This window comes from Miniopterus schreibersii (assembly GCF_964146895.1).
Source record: "Miniopterus schreibersii genome assembly, chromosome: 9".
Classification (NCBI taxonomy): Eukaryota; Metazoa; Chordata; class Mammalia; order Chiroptera; family Miniopteridae; genus Miniopterus; species Miniopterus schreibersii.
In genome coordinates, this window is record NC_138118.1 from 73,444,935 (window position 1) to 73,458,325 (window position 13,391).

At 46.2% G+C, this 13,391-nt stretch overlaps 2 protein-coding genes across 2 annotated transcripts in view; one reads left to right on the top strand and one right to left on the bottom strand.

Moving 5' to 3' along the window:
- The window catches only part of PALS2 (protein associated with LIN7 2, MAGUK p55 family member), a 62,310-nt gene extending 59,524 nt beyond the window's left edge, over positions 1-2,786 (top strand). Inside the window, exon 14 of the mRNA XM_081146891.1 lies at positions 2,750-2,786. The gene's annotated coding sequence lies outside the window, so the exon portion shown is untranslated. The remainder of the gene's footprint in view (positions 1-2,749) is intronic.
- A 1,537-nt stretch (positions 2,787-4,323) lies between these two features.
- The window catches only part of GSDME (gasdermin E), a 41,970-nt gene continuing 32,902 nt past the window's right edge, over positions 4,324-13,391 (bottom strand). The window contains exons 8-10 of the mRNA XM_081146894.1: positions 11,964-12,153; positions 9,085-9,158; positions 4,324-5,923 (exon numbers count right to left, since the gene is read on the bottom strand). Coding sequence (XP_081003020.1) covers positions 5,690-5,923; positions 9,085-9,158; positions 11,964-12,153 — 498 coding nt within the window. The 3' untranslated portion in view covers positions 4,324-5,689. The remainder of the gene's footprint in view (positions 5,924-9,084; positions 9,159-11,963; positions 12,154-13,391) is intronic.

Here is a 13,391-nt window from a genome sequence, read left to right on the forward strand (position 1 = left end):
GTTTTCTAAGGTGAGATTATTTTTTAAATGTATTTCTTGTTAGCTTCAAGTTTTATTAATTTAAAAAATATTTTCCATAATTTGCCATGTGACTTTGTGTTCCTGGAATGATTTAGTGCACAGAATCAAAAATGAGCCTTTAATCCACCCCAAAGGGAAGGAAATGATGGTATCGAATTTCCAAGGTAAGAATTTGAGAGCAGTTTCCACTTGTGCAGTACACTGCACTGCCTTCTTCCAAATAGCCTCTCCCCTCATGAAAATGGAGATGGCATTCTTCTACTGACCGAGATCCTCGGTCTGACTCCCGGCCATGTGACCTCTGGTAAAATTTACAGATCCCTTTACTTTTAATGTTCCACTTGTTAAATAAGGCTAACTTAATATTTGTCTTCAGCTTAAATTACAAGAAGTAATTTGTAGTTCTGATGTGGTAAGTGCTAAAGTAGAAATTCTTTATTAGGCTACGTTCTCTGTTTATTATATGTCTTTGAATTACATTGAGGTTACTTATTTTTTAGTTCCTTTAAAGAGTACCTCTTCCGGAGGTAACGGTAGGTGGTGCGCACCATTCAGGAGTCTGGTCTCCAGTCCTCACACAGCTGTGAGGACATAGTTCCAGACGGGAAGAGGGTCTGTTCTGCTCTCTTAGTGGCCCAGGGTAAGAGGTCCATTTTAGTTTAGATCCCTTTCCATGCCCAGACCCTTGGTAAGTCCTTGCTGCCAACCAGACCACTCACAAATCAATTTAAAAAAAAATATGTCTTATTTATTTCAGAGAGAGGAAAGGGGAGGGGGAGAGAGAGAGAGAGAGAGAGAGAAACATCGATGATGAGAGTCACTGACCGGCTGCCTTCTGCACGTCCCCCACTGGGGATCAAGCCTCCATCCCCGGCAGGTGCCCTGACTGGGAATTGACATGACCTCCTGGTTCATAGGTCTACGCTCAACCACTGAGCCATGCCAGCTGGGCACAAATCAAATTTAAGTAAGGAATCAGTCCTCTTACATCAGAAGACACGCTGATCTTTGCCCCTTGAAGCTGCCCTACCCTGTTCTTGGGCCTGAAACTTATCACCCCAGCCCATAAGGTTTAACTGATAGTATTATGTTTAAAAGGAAGGTGTCTGTTTCTCATAGGTCATTAGTGGGACCTCTAACCTGACAGGAAGGCATTTTAGTGACCCCCTTTCTGATTGCTTCATGGCTATTGGCCAGCTGGTGATGCAGCTCTGTGATAACTGACTTGCTTTTACACACCAAAGTCTGTCAGAAGCGACGATTCTCTTTTTTTATTTTTATTTTTTTACTACTAGCTTTTACTGTTTTCTAATCTCCGGCACAAACTGAATGAACACATCCACAGTTAACGTAAATACTGCTTATAACTGGGAGATGAAATGACTCAGTGCTTGTAAACCTGTCTTGAGTCCCACTGAGCAGGCTGCCATAGAGCAGAAGCCCAAAGGTTCTCACTTTAAAAGTTGGGAACTGAGGTCCTTATTGTACTTCAGAAACAGCAAGCCAGGGTAGAAGCATAAATCCAAAAGACCATACCCGAAATTTGCCTTTCCTCACATCAGTCAAGGTGACCTGGGAGCTTGGAGGAATAGGAAGAACTCGTAGCATTAGGAACTTCTCCGCTGTTCAGTTGCCGACATTAGGCCGGAAGTCATTACCAGTTAAAACGTGTAGTTTTCGTCTTAAACCTCGAATAGGAGAGACGGGCGGTAGTGTTGAGTTACATTGCTTAGAACACAGAGCGTGTTCTGGGAAACGTGGTCCAAGTGAGAAATGCCTTCGTCTTCTCAGACAGAACCAGACTGGAGGAATAGCTCATCTCCATCTGTACTCGAAATGTAAGACGGGTACTTCTTTTGGCTGAGTGCTGTCTTCAAAAAAGAACAGGCTCCTCCTGCCTCTTCGGTAGCGTGGATTGTTAAGGAAGTTAGTATCTCGAGTTTTGCTGTAGATGAGTGAGCATGCGAGTTTGGCAACAAGCGTCATTTCCTACATGTTATGTGGAGCTCCATTAGAGCCCATGAGGAGTGTTTGTTGTGAAAACCTTGCTTTGGGGGATTTTTTCCCCCCATTTCATTTTGGTATGCCTTTATTTTGAACACAGATGCATGCTCTTTTTAACCTCTAGTCTGTGAAGTGGTTGTAGAACCTTTTTTTTTTTTCTCTTAATGGAAAAGATCTTGTTGGCAACCTAAAATCAAAGCTGAACAAGCAAGCTGCTGAAGTTTCTGATGAAAAAGTTTAAAAACAAAAATGAATTGCTACTGCTCTCCAAGAAATTGTATTGCGAATTCCTGTATAAAAGCATTACTGTCCTTGTATAAATAAAATTTTCCTGCAGTACAATTAAGTATTGATTTTTCAGAAGCTGTCCCTATAAAATTTTTCTTTTCATGTATTTCCCTACGCTGCCCAAAATGAAAATTACCGAAATGTAAAATCTGTGAGATTCCATATGCCTGGTAAAATATTTTTGTATGTAAAAAGAAATAAATATTTAATACTGGAGAAATGTAGTGTTTCATGTGCAAGTAGAACAGAGGCTTATAGGCAATAAAACACAGGCTATGAGATTAGCTTTGGAAACTTCTTTTAAATGTTCATTGTTTTTATAAAAAAAAAAAAAAAGCCTCTAATGTCATGTGGTTTTTCCCACCAAAGTAAATACATTTTTCACCTGCCTCCCGCTTTAACCAGGAAGCCCTAACTATTGTTTTCTCTATGCCAGCCCAAGCTTTCAGAGACAACGTACTCAAGGAAAGAAGTTCAGAGACAGAGAAGATTAAAGTGTAGGATCAAGAAAAGGCCTCTGTGCTTAGATGGCCTGAGATGATACTGGGACCACTTCCCAGCTGCCCAAGGAAGAGAAACCCTGTGGGAAGGTCCAGTCTGCTGTGGCGCACGGCTCAGCCCCTAGGCCTGCGGTAGACCCACCGCACTGGCCAAGCGACAGAGGTGCATCCGTGGGTGAGCGCAGGAAGCCTGTTTCCACAAAAGGTACTTGGCGCCTCTTTCCCAAGTTGGTTTCTGGGGTTCCCATACGTCATGCTTAAGAAATTGCTAGTCCAGTGTATTTCTGATGTATCCAAAAGAATCTGGTGTTACTCAGAGCAGTTCTCAAATAACGTCGCTGGCGAGGAAAACATCCATTGCTGGCCCGGGCCACTGTCTGCGTGAAGTCTGTACATTCTCCCTGTGTCTGCGTGGGTTTCCCCTGGTACTCCGGGTGCCTTCCATGTCCCAGAGGTGAGCATGTCGGGTTCATTGGTGTGTCTACATTGCCCCAGCCTGTGCGTGGGTGTGAGCCGCCCTGCGATGGAGGGGCATCCTGTCCAGGGTGGGTTCCTGCCTTACACCCTGAGCTGCTGGAAAGGCTTCGGCCACCTGGGGCCCTGAACTGGTATTGAGTTGGAAAGTCATTCTCCTATTTGTTTTTATTCATTTTCCATAATGTTTGTATAGCTCACATCAGTTTCATTGTTTAATATTTGAAGTGCTTTGGGTATGTATTTTTAATCCAAGGGTATTTTTTCCATTGCTTTCCAGAGAGAGTGGAAGGGAGGGAGTGAGAGAGAGAGAGGGGGAGAGATGTGAGAGATGCATGTCGATTGGTTGTCTCCCGCACCCAGCCCTGGGGATCCAGCCTGCAACCAAGGTACGTGCCCTTGACCGGAATTGAAACGAACTCTTCAGTCCTCGGGCTGATGCTCTAACCACTGAACCAAACGGGCTAGGGCCATAAAGGTATATTTTAAATGACTAACCCTATTTAAGGGTGAGGATGCCAGTTGGAGGTCCAGTGTCACCCTCCCTCAAGCATGCCCAGCACCACCTTGCCCACCCGGTCCCGGCAGACGTCTGCCAAGCAGCCCAGCAGAAACCGGGGGGCCAGGAACACCTGTCGCAGCCTAAGGCTACATCCCTCTCAATAGCTAAGTCTTAAAGCACAATCCAGCGGGGTAACTGGCCAGTGTTAGGACAAGTGTGCAAACAGCTAAAATGCCTTAGTTGCCTGTTTGATGTAACCCAAGCTTTTGACACTTGCTGGGATGGCATCTCTTTCTCTCTGAAGTCATGTCTTTCGTGTGTGTTTTGGTTTTGGTTTTATTATTTATTTAGAGAATAATACATACAAAATTCTAACAGGAATAGAGGGGTGAACCACCCCCTTCCCCACCTTTTGCCCCAACCTCGCAATCCTCTGTCCCAAAGGAGCCCTGTTGGGTTTCTAGTGAACTTGTGAGGTTCCCACGTGTTGCAATACATGTGTATTGGTTTTTCATACAACTGGACTCATATTACACATTCTGTCTCCAGTTTGTTCTGTATGTTTATTTTATTTCAGAAAACCAGACAAAAGGCATGGATTGTGCCACCACTTTACCACTATTTCCACTATGGCGTGTTCCTTTCCAATTTGCGCATAAGGTGCTTATTTTTTAGGCCGTTGCCACCACAGTGGACAATTCTGTATCCTTAGTACTTGCATAAGGCTTAGTCTCATTTTTAATAGGTGATGGAAGGGTTATCGCTTCATTAGCATTAATGAAAATCTTAAGAGCAGGAAGGGGAGAAGTAGATAGATGATGGTGAGATGACAACAAAAAGCAGGTGCTGAGGAACATGTCTCTCTCCAACAGCTGCCCCTTGTCCTCTGCTCCCTGCCCCTGAGCTGGACAGTTCTCGCAGGAGGGCTTAGCTACGATTTGCTAAGGGAAAACAGAGTGGTCCCCAGTGGATATTAGCGATGGATCCAGAGGCACCAGGGAGACAGTCCAGGCTGTTCATAGCAGAAGGATGTGAAAACAAGAAAAAGCAAACATACCTTTCAAAGTTTCCTTTGATATAATATGTATTTTACAAATTAAACATCCAGCAGGCATGGGAAATTGGCACATTGCTCTCGACATGGAATTAGTATAATTTATTTAGCAGACTATATGTACCCCAGTGGCATTCACAGTTCATTTTTCAGTCACTGCAGAGTGCACAGCACGTCCAAAACGTAGCCTTCAATGAAGAGAAATTGCCTTCCTAGCATTCAGAATTGAAATGGATTTTGGATCAAAGTGCCAGACCCATCTGTTTGTGTATAACGAAGAAAGTGGGAAATCTAGGCAATGGACCCATTTTTCTGCAGGAAAAAAGGTCTGAATGTGTGCTGGCTTAGAACTCAAGTGTGGAGTTGAACTTATACACTGGGTCACCTCTTCGAAAAAGAACCCGTTTACAGAGTACCTGGCGGCTAACCTCGAGGCGACTCATGGTACAGAAAGTCACCGCTTGTTAAACTCTCTTGTAAATTCATTTCCTTGATAACTTTCAACTTGCCTCTGACCTAAGCCCCAAAGCAGTACCTTAACGATGCACAAAAGTGCCGGTTTGGCTCAGTGATTAGAGCATCGGCCTGTGGACTGAAGGATTATGGGTTCGATTCCAGCCAAGGGGCACATACCTTGGTTGCAGGCTCAATCCCTGGCCCTGGTCCAGGTGCATGCGGGAGGCAACCCATCAATGTGTGTCTATCACATCGATGTTTCTGTTTCCTTCTCTCTCTCTCTCTCCTTTCCACTATCTCTGAAAAGCAATGGAAAAAATATCCTCAGGTAAGGATTAAAAAAAAGTGCCCAGCCTGGGCTGATAACTTGTGCAGGATTCACCTGTGACTTTATTGCTGCGCTCTGCCTAAAGCACGGAGTCCATGCAGACTTACATAAAGAACGAGTGGGAAAACGTTAGGGACTCTGCAGGTGACAGCTCTGACGGACGACTGTCGTCGTTCCAGGTTAACGCCGGCCGTGGCAAGCAGGCGCTGCACAATCGCAAACCTCTCCGTATCTCTCAGGGGAGCCAGGGCTGTGTCTTCCAGATCAGATTCTCCATCAACAGACAGTGCACGGAGCTGAAATGGCAGGTTAAACACTTAAACATATTACAGAAAATCCACATTGTTGGATAGTAACGCCCTTCTAGCTAATTATGAAAAAAATTATTTTTCTTTTTAATTTCCCAAACGGAGCAGGAAAACCTTAGATGTAACAGCATGTGTTTGACCCAGGCCAGGACCTCGGCCCTGATGTTTCCCGTTTGCCTGGAGTCCTCTGTCTAAATCCCTAGTCTCTGAACTCTGCCTGCTACCAGATCTTAACGCCAGTAGATCAGAAAGGTCAGAATTTAACTTTGTCGCGCACACAGTATGTAAGTAAAGCTTGATTTTTTTAATGAAGATTTTCGAATATTTGCACTTGCAGGAACTCCTCAAAGGGGTAGGAGCTGTGGTTTATTTCATGCTTCTTACCTCAAGAACCTTTGCCCTTTCTTCCTCCTACCTGGATACTCTTCCCCCGAGCCCCCCGAGACCTTTCCTTCTCGTCTCAGTTGTCGGTTGAAATGCCACATGAGAAGGGGCCTCATCTGCTCCCACTCCCATAGCCCAGCCACTATTAATTACATTATTACACTGTCTTCATCTGCTCACTCTATCTGACATTATCTTCTTGACAGTTGCTGCTTATCTGTTTACTAAAACCTAAGCCACTCAGGGGAGCAGGGACCTGGCCTGTGGTGGTCACCATGCACCCTGCCTAGCACTAGGCCCTCAGTGTTTGAATGAATGTTAGTTCCTTAAAGAGGTTGCTGCTCTAGTTGCAAGCCCTGAAAACATGAAACTCTGCTTCCGGGGGTCTTGGTTGGTGCCTGTGACACTATTTTTTTAATCTTCAGTAATTACAAATGTGCCGGTAGATTTGATTTTTAAACAGGTATTCAGAACCAGATCAGATTAGGAACGTAGGGAGTAAAAGTTAAAATTTATAAAAAATGAAGCCTAAAAAGTATGCATGAATTTTAACTGAATCTAAAGAATGCCAGAAGTATTCTGAGTGGTGGTAACCTTACCTGAAGTAGCCACACTGGCTGAAGGGCAGCACGCATTTGGATAAAAAAGTACTTGGGTGTCTGTTATCAAAATCAGCTTTACAGATCCACACCTTGTAGATGCGCCAAATACAACTCAGACATTGCAACCACAGGCTTAATGTTACCACTTGGCCCAGACGGTAAACTATGGATTATGGTTTAAGGGAGTGGATCAGGCCTGCTTTTTAAGCACAAGCACCATGTCCCACGATTTAAGAATGAGCTCTAGGGCACAGGCCGGAGGCTGCCAGCAGGGCAGCAGGCTCAGGGCCTGGTGAAGTGCTGAGCGGCATCCAGCTTCCTTCTCTGAACATCTGCCAACCCCAAGCGCCCAGAGGCACTTCTAGGTATAAAAGAGGTTACGGTCACCCGGAGGGTGGTGCAGTGAAATTAACTCTCTACAATGATTCTAACTCACCTTCTTACCAGTTCTCTTACCACTTCAGCAGATGTGTTGGTGTGTCTGACACTGTTTTCCCAAAAGGCCTTGAGAAAGCCTGTCAAGGTTACTCTGGCCACCAGACAAGGACAGAAAAGCAGGTAGATTTTTATTCCCTGTTCTAAGTAAATGCCTGTAAGAAACACATGACACCCAGGTCCCTTTAAGGGACAGGAACCTCGCTGTCTTAGGAGTTGTCTTGGGAGATCATGTGAAGATGCCTAGGAAGGTCTTGAAAGAAAAATTATTTCTTTGTGTTAAGCAGCCCCTGAAGGCAAACAAAGGACTCTGTAGGTGGGAAGTTCTGTGCCAAATAGAATAGCAGCCACTCTGGACCCCGGCACGTCCAAGGGGCTGCTTTTCAGACCCCAGCAGAGCAGATGGGGAGCCACACGAAGATCAGACCCTAGAGCTGCTCTGCAAGGACAATGACAACTTGGTGAGAGTTTGTTGGGAGAGGCACTTAATATGGTCTTGGCAGTATTTTCTCTTTCTATATACTTCCTGAATGCAGTTGATGACTCTGTAAATACTTAGTAAGGACTAACCTGGGGAATGCTAAGCACTCAGTTGTTGCAAAACAGAGCTGGGCTACAAAAGCAGAGCTACTGCCATGGTCATCATTGCAGACAATTAGATAATGAAACATACTGTTTCCATAACCACACTGCACCGCCAGGTTTTACCCCTCAGCTAGCCACAAGACACACATGCCGGCACATTTTCGAGTAGTTCAGTTTTTGTGGTCAAAGTACAGGAATGCAACATTCCCCTGGGCGGGTAGAATCTGCTTTCGGTTGTGAGTGACATTTAAACTGCTCCTTGGAATGATGCCTGGCCTCAGGCTTCAGCTGCCTTTCCTTGCAGAGAAGCACCAAAGGCACTAATCACAGTGCTCAGATTTCCCTGGGTGGATGTGTAGCGTTTCAGGGCCCTAGCCAGGCAGCCCACTCCAATATCTGCTTCTCAGATCTGGGAGCAGAACTCTGAGCTTTGGGCCTACAGGGCATGCTGGCTTGGCCCTTAGTCACCAGACCTTAAAGTAATCCAGGCAGGCATGCTCTGCTACACTGCCCCAGGCTGAGGAACACTGGCAGAAGCTGAAGCTACCTTAGAGGAGCTGCCCCATTACAGTGGTTTCTGGGCAGCCCATTGAGGGTTCCTTCTATTAGTGACCCAATTTGTCATTTAAAAAGGAAAAGCTTAATCTTGAGTCTCAGGGCCAAGCTCATCATTACCTAGCTCTTGCTCCTGCCATGACATTTCCTCAGGGCACAACACTAGTGCTAAATCCTAAGTGAATAAATTGTCTCTGAGACAGGGCAGTGCCCTTGAGCACTGCCGGCCAGGTGAATGTGGTACAGAGCTAAATACAACGGGTCTAGCTCCTTCCCTGCAATGCTGCACCAGGCTTCGGCCACAGTTCTTTCCAGACAATAGAAAAGCATAAGGCCTGGATTCTAATGACAAGGTTCAAGTCCTAGCCCTGCCAGCAAGTTCTTTGAACAAATCCTTTCTCTCTGGTCCTCAGTCTTCCTGTGAGGTAGGTGGGTATAAAAAAGTGGAGTTGATAATACCTGTTTAACCTATTTGGAAGGGCTTTTGTGGATGAGAAAGCCTTAGAAGTGTCTTATCAGCTGTTGGGTGTCCATCTCCTCATTGCCCCATTCCTGCCCCTCCCTGGATCCCTCCACAAGGTTCCTTACCAGGTGACACATCGTAGAGATAATGTGGAGCTCACAGCAGGTGCCCAGCAGAGCTGCTGCATTATCTGGCATTTCTGCAGAAGACAAAATTCAGTCACTGTCAGAAAGGAACCAAGCATCCATGGGAACAGAGCCAGCCCTGGGCTATACCTGGTTTATACTTTCGTGCTCTCTAAGCAGAGTTTATGCTCAGAAATTGTTGAATGAATACTGCCAAACAAGCAGCAAAGATCTTTAAGAAAATAGATGTGGTAACTAACCAGGTATGTGCTCACCAAGGGATGTGCCTTTATATTCAATTTGCCAATCAAGAACTATACAGACTCAGGGAAGAGCAAGGAAAAAAACAGGAAGAACCTGGAATTTGGTGACAAAATAGGCGTATTTAAGCCCCACTACCTACTTGGAGAATGACCTTGGATATACTTGTCTAAGCATGTTTTCTCAATGGAACAACCATAGATTTTTTTTTTTTTTTTTTGCATATGTCAGAGAGCTGAGTAAACTATAGTGACCAGAAATTCAAATAAAAAAACACAATGAGGTATCACCTCACACCTGTTATCAAATAGACTAGATAAATGCTCACGAGGATGTGGACAGGAAACCTTTGTGTACTGTTGGTGGGAATGTAAATTGGTGCAGCCTCTTTGGAAAACAGTAGGGAGGTTCCTCAAAAAAATTAAAAGTATAATTTCCATATGGTCCAGCAATTCCACTTTTGGGTATATATACAAAGAAATTTAAAACACCAACTCAAAAAGATATATGCACCCCCGTGTTCATGGCAGCATTATTTACAATAGCTAAGATATGGAAAAAACCTAAGTGTCCACCAGTGGTAGATATACTATTCCAATAAACACTGGAATATTATTAGGCCATAGAAAAAGAAGAAAACCTTGCCACTTTTGACGACCTTGAAGTATTACACTAAGTGAAATAAGAGACAAATACCATATGATTTCACTTACATGTGGAAGTTTTCTTTTAAAATGAGCTCATAGATAAAGAGAACAGATTGGCAATTGCCAGAGGTGAGGGGGGATGTTGTGGGGTGCAAAATGAATGAAGGTGGTTAAAAAGTACAAACTCCCAGCTATAAAATAAATCAGTCAGGGAAGGAACTGGATAGACATTTCTTCCAAGAGGATGCACAGATGGCTAACAGACATGAAAAGATGCTCAGTGTCACTAATCATCGGAGAAATGCAAATTATAAAATTATATCGCCTTGCACCTGACAGAATGGCTGTCATCAATAAATCAACAAGTGTTAGGAGGGTGTGGAGAAAAGAGAACCCTTGTGCACAGCTGGTAGGAATGCGGACTGGTGCAGCCGCTGTAACAGCAGGATAGAGGGTCCTCAAAAAATTACAAACGGAACTGCCTTATGACCCAGCAATTCCACTTGTGGGTATTTACCTGAAGAAACCCAAAACACTAATTCAAAAGAATATATGCACCCCTGTGTTCATTGCAGCACTATTTACATCTGGAGGCAGCCCCAGTGCCCATCAGTAGATAAGTGGATAAAAAAGCTGCGGTAATTTACACAATGGACTACTACTCGGCCATAAGAAAAGAAAGGAATCTTACCTTTCTCAGCATCATGGATGGACCTGCAGAGCATTATGCTAAGTGAAATAAGTCAGTCAGAGAAAGACAAGGACCATATGATTTCACTCATGTGTGGAATCTAATGAACAAAGCAAACTGATGAACAGTATAGAACCAGAGGCATGGGATACATGGCACAGACTGGCAGCTGTCGGGAGGGTGGAGCTGGGTGAAAAAGGTGAAGGGATTAAGCAAAAAAAACCCTCAGGGACACAGACAACAGTATGGTGGTTACCAGGGAGAAGGGGGGCGGGGGAGACACAAGGGGGTGAAGGGGAGAGGAAGTGGTGTCGGAAGGAGACTTGGCTTGGGGTGGTGAACACAATACAATATACAGATGATGTGTTGTAGAACTGTACACCTGAAACAATTTTATTAACCAGTGTCACCCCAATAAATTCAATAAAATTTTAAAAAAAACATCATGGGCACGTAATGTATGACTCGTCGGCATATAGACCTGGGAGAGGCGTGCTCCTTTTTAATTCTTTAAAAGCTGGAGGTTCCTGGGTCTGTGATCCTCTGTGGTGCAGGGAGGAACCCTGAATGCACCAGAACTCAATGCCCTGACTGGTATCCCCTCGAGGGGAAGTCGTGGGGACCAGGCGAGGGGGCTGCATTACCAGGTCTTGCCTTTCTGAGAAGGATCTACAAGTCCAGTTTCCTCTCTAGGAGGCCCACCCTCTGACAGCACAGACCCTCTGGCTTGGTGAGCTCGGGGTGGGACAGGTGGGGAAGTCAGGCAGGGCCCACTGCTCAGTAACGTCTGGATGGCCACAGCCCTGGGAGGGCCTTGGGACGGCTCTAGAAGGTGTGGAGCTGCTGAGCCCAGCACCCTCATGCTCTGGGATGCTGTCCACAGCCTCCCTGCCCTAATTGCCGCAACTCTAGGGGAGGAAAGTTTGCAAAGAGGAACAAGGGGATCGGAAGGACCAAAACGCTGGAGGGGAGAACAGCTGCCAAAGGAAAGCACTGCCCTCAGCACGGCCGGGGCTCGAGTGAATGCCAGGCGGTGTTCGGGGAGATGCTTTCCTGTGTCGTGGGAGGTGAGCCCGCAGAGCGCCCTCCCAGGGGGGGAAGGAGAAGTGCTCTCTGAGAGTGGGGGAGGGGCTGTGGACCTCGCAGCAACCCTGTCCATTTCCACCACCCTCGACTTCTTACGCTCCCCATAGTGCTGAAAAGGAGACAACCATCTATACCCGTCTCCAGAAGACTAAGCAAAGCCACTGCAAAGCAACAACAGTCTGTCTCTTCCGTACCTGCTAGTGCACTGACCAAGAAGTAGGCTGCAGAAAAGAGCTTCTGGTTGCTGACTTCCGGGCCCGGACACGCGCCCTGCACACTGCACCCCACCAGCTGCAGGAAGGCCGTGAGGTCCTGCCTCTGGGGGGGCTTCAGCTCCCCCAGGATCTCCAGGGAGGGCGACAGGCCACTGATCACATCGTCACACTGCAGGGAGAGGAGAAAAGGGACAATGTGATGGAGAGAAGCCAAGCTGGGTCCTCTGACCCTCAGCATGCACCCCCTGCCCTTCTCCATCTCCCACGTAAAGCAAGCCCTGCACTCTTCTCTCTGCTTTGGAATGACTGATCCGCCAGGTTAGATTTCCTCACAAGGGGACTCAACGGAGCCCTGCCCAGGTACTATTCTTTCACCAAGAGGGGAGGAAGCATGCAGGAACCATTGGGTAGAATCTTCCCAATAGGGCAGGGTCTATCAGTTTGGACCAGGGAACAGGAACAAGTGACTACACGCAGAGCTGAGGAGGGGAACAGAAAGGCATCATCCCATCTTGGTTCTTGAGCTTTAAACTTGGCACCACAGCCCCCAGCCATGTTCTCAACAGGACCCAGGGCAGCCTTGCCCACCGGCATGGGGCCTGCTGGGAGGTGGGTGGTCCTGCTGGCCAGGGCTGCCCTGGCCACCTCAGCACCCCCCGAGCCAGTTCTGCTCCATTGCAGCCTCCACATCCACATGCACTTGTATGAGAGCCCGTGGGCCCCCCACCGCCCAGGCAGCTGATGCTCTTTCCATGGGGTGCTGGCCTGACATTTCCCTCTTGAAGGAGACATTTTAGGAAGTAAAAGTCAGTGGATTTTTTAAACATCTGTGTTCTCCCTGGGGCTAGCATGCTCTCCTGCAAGCTCTGTGTCTTCCAGAGCACACAGATGTCCTGGCTGCTGGACTATTTCAACAACTGCTGGTTCCATCGCTGGTCGCTAAGCTCTTTTGACACAATCCAATTTCGAGAGGAAAAAGGAATACGAATGCTCTCCTGGAAGCCATAAAGCATTAAATCAGAAAATCAGAGTTCAAACTCTGCATAAAAGAAAAGCAGAAAGACCAAAAACAACACAACTACAGCAAAAATCAGGTTTATAGCTCCCCAGCCTCCTCCAGGGAAGCAGAGCAGAAAGTCTGGGTGGATGGAGGTTGGCAGCTGGTGTATCTCAGCCTCCCCAGAAAATCCTTTTGCTACAGAACAGAAAAATACAAAGGCCTGCCTTTCAGTCTGTTCTAAATAAAACAGGACTCTACCACATAGCCCCCCTGTAGTGGGCTGAACAGGGCCTCCCCTCCCCAAATAGATGTCTACCTGGAACTTCAGAATGTGACCTTATTTGGACCTTAACAGTGTTTGCAAATGTAGTTACGGTAAGGATCTTGGGATGAGATCCTCGTAGGTT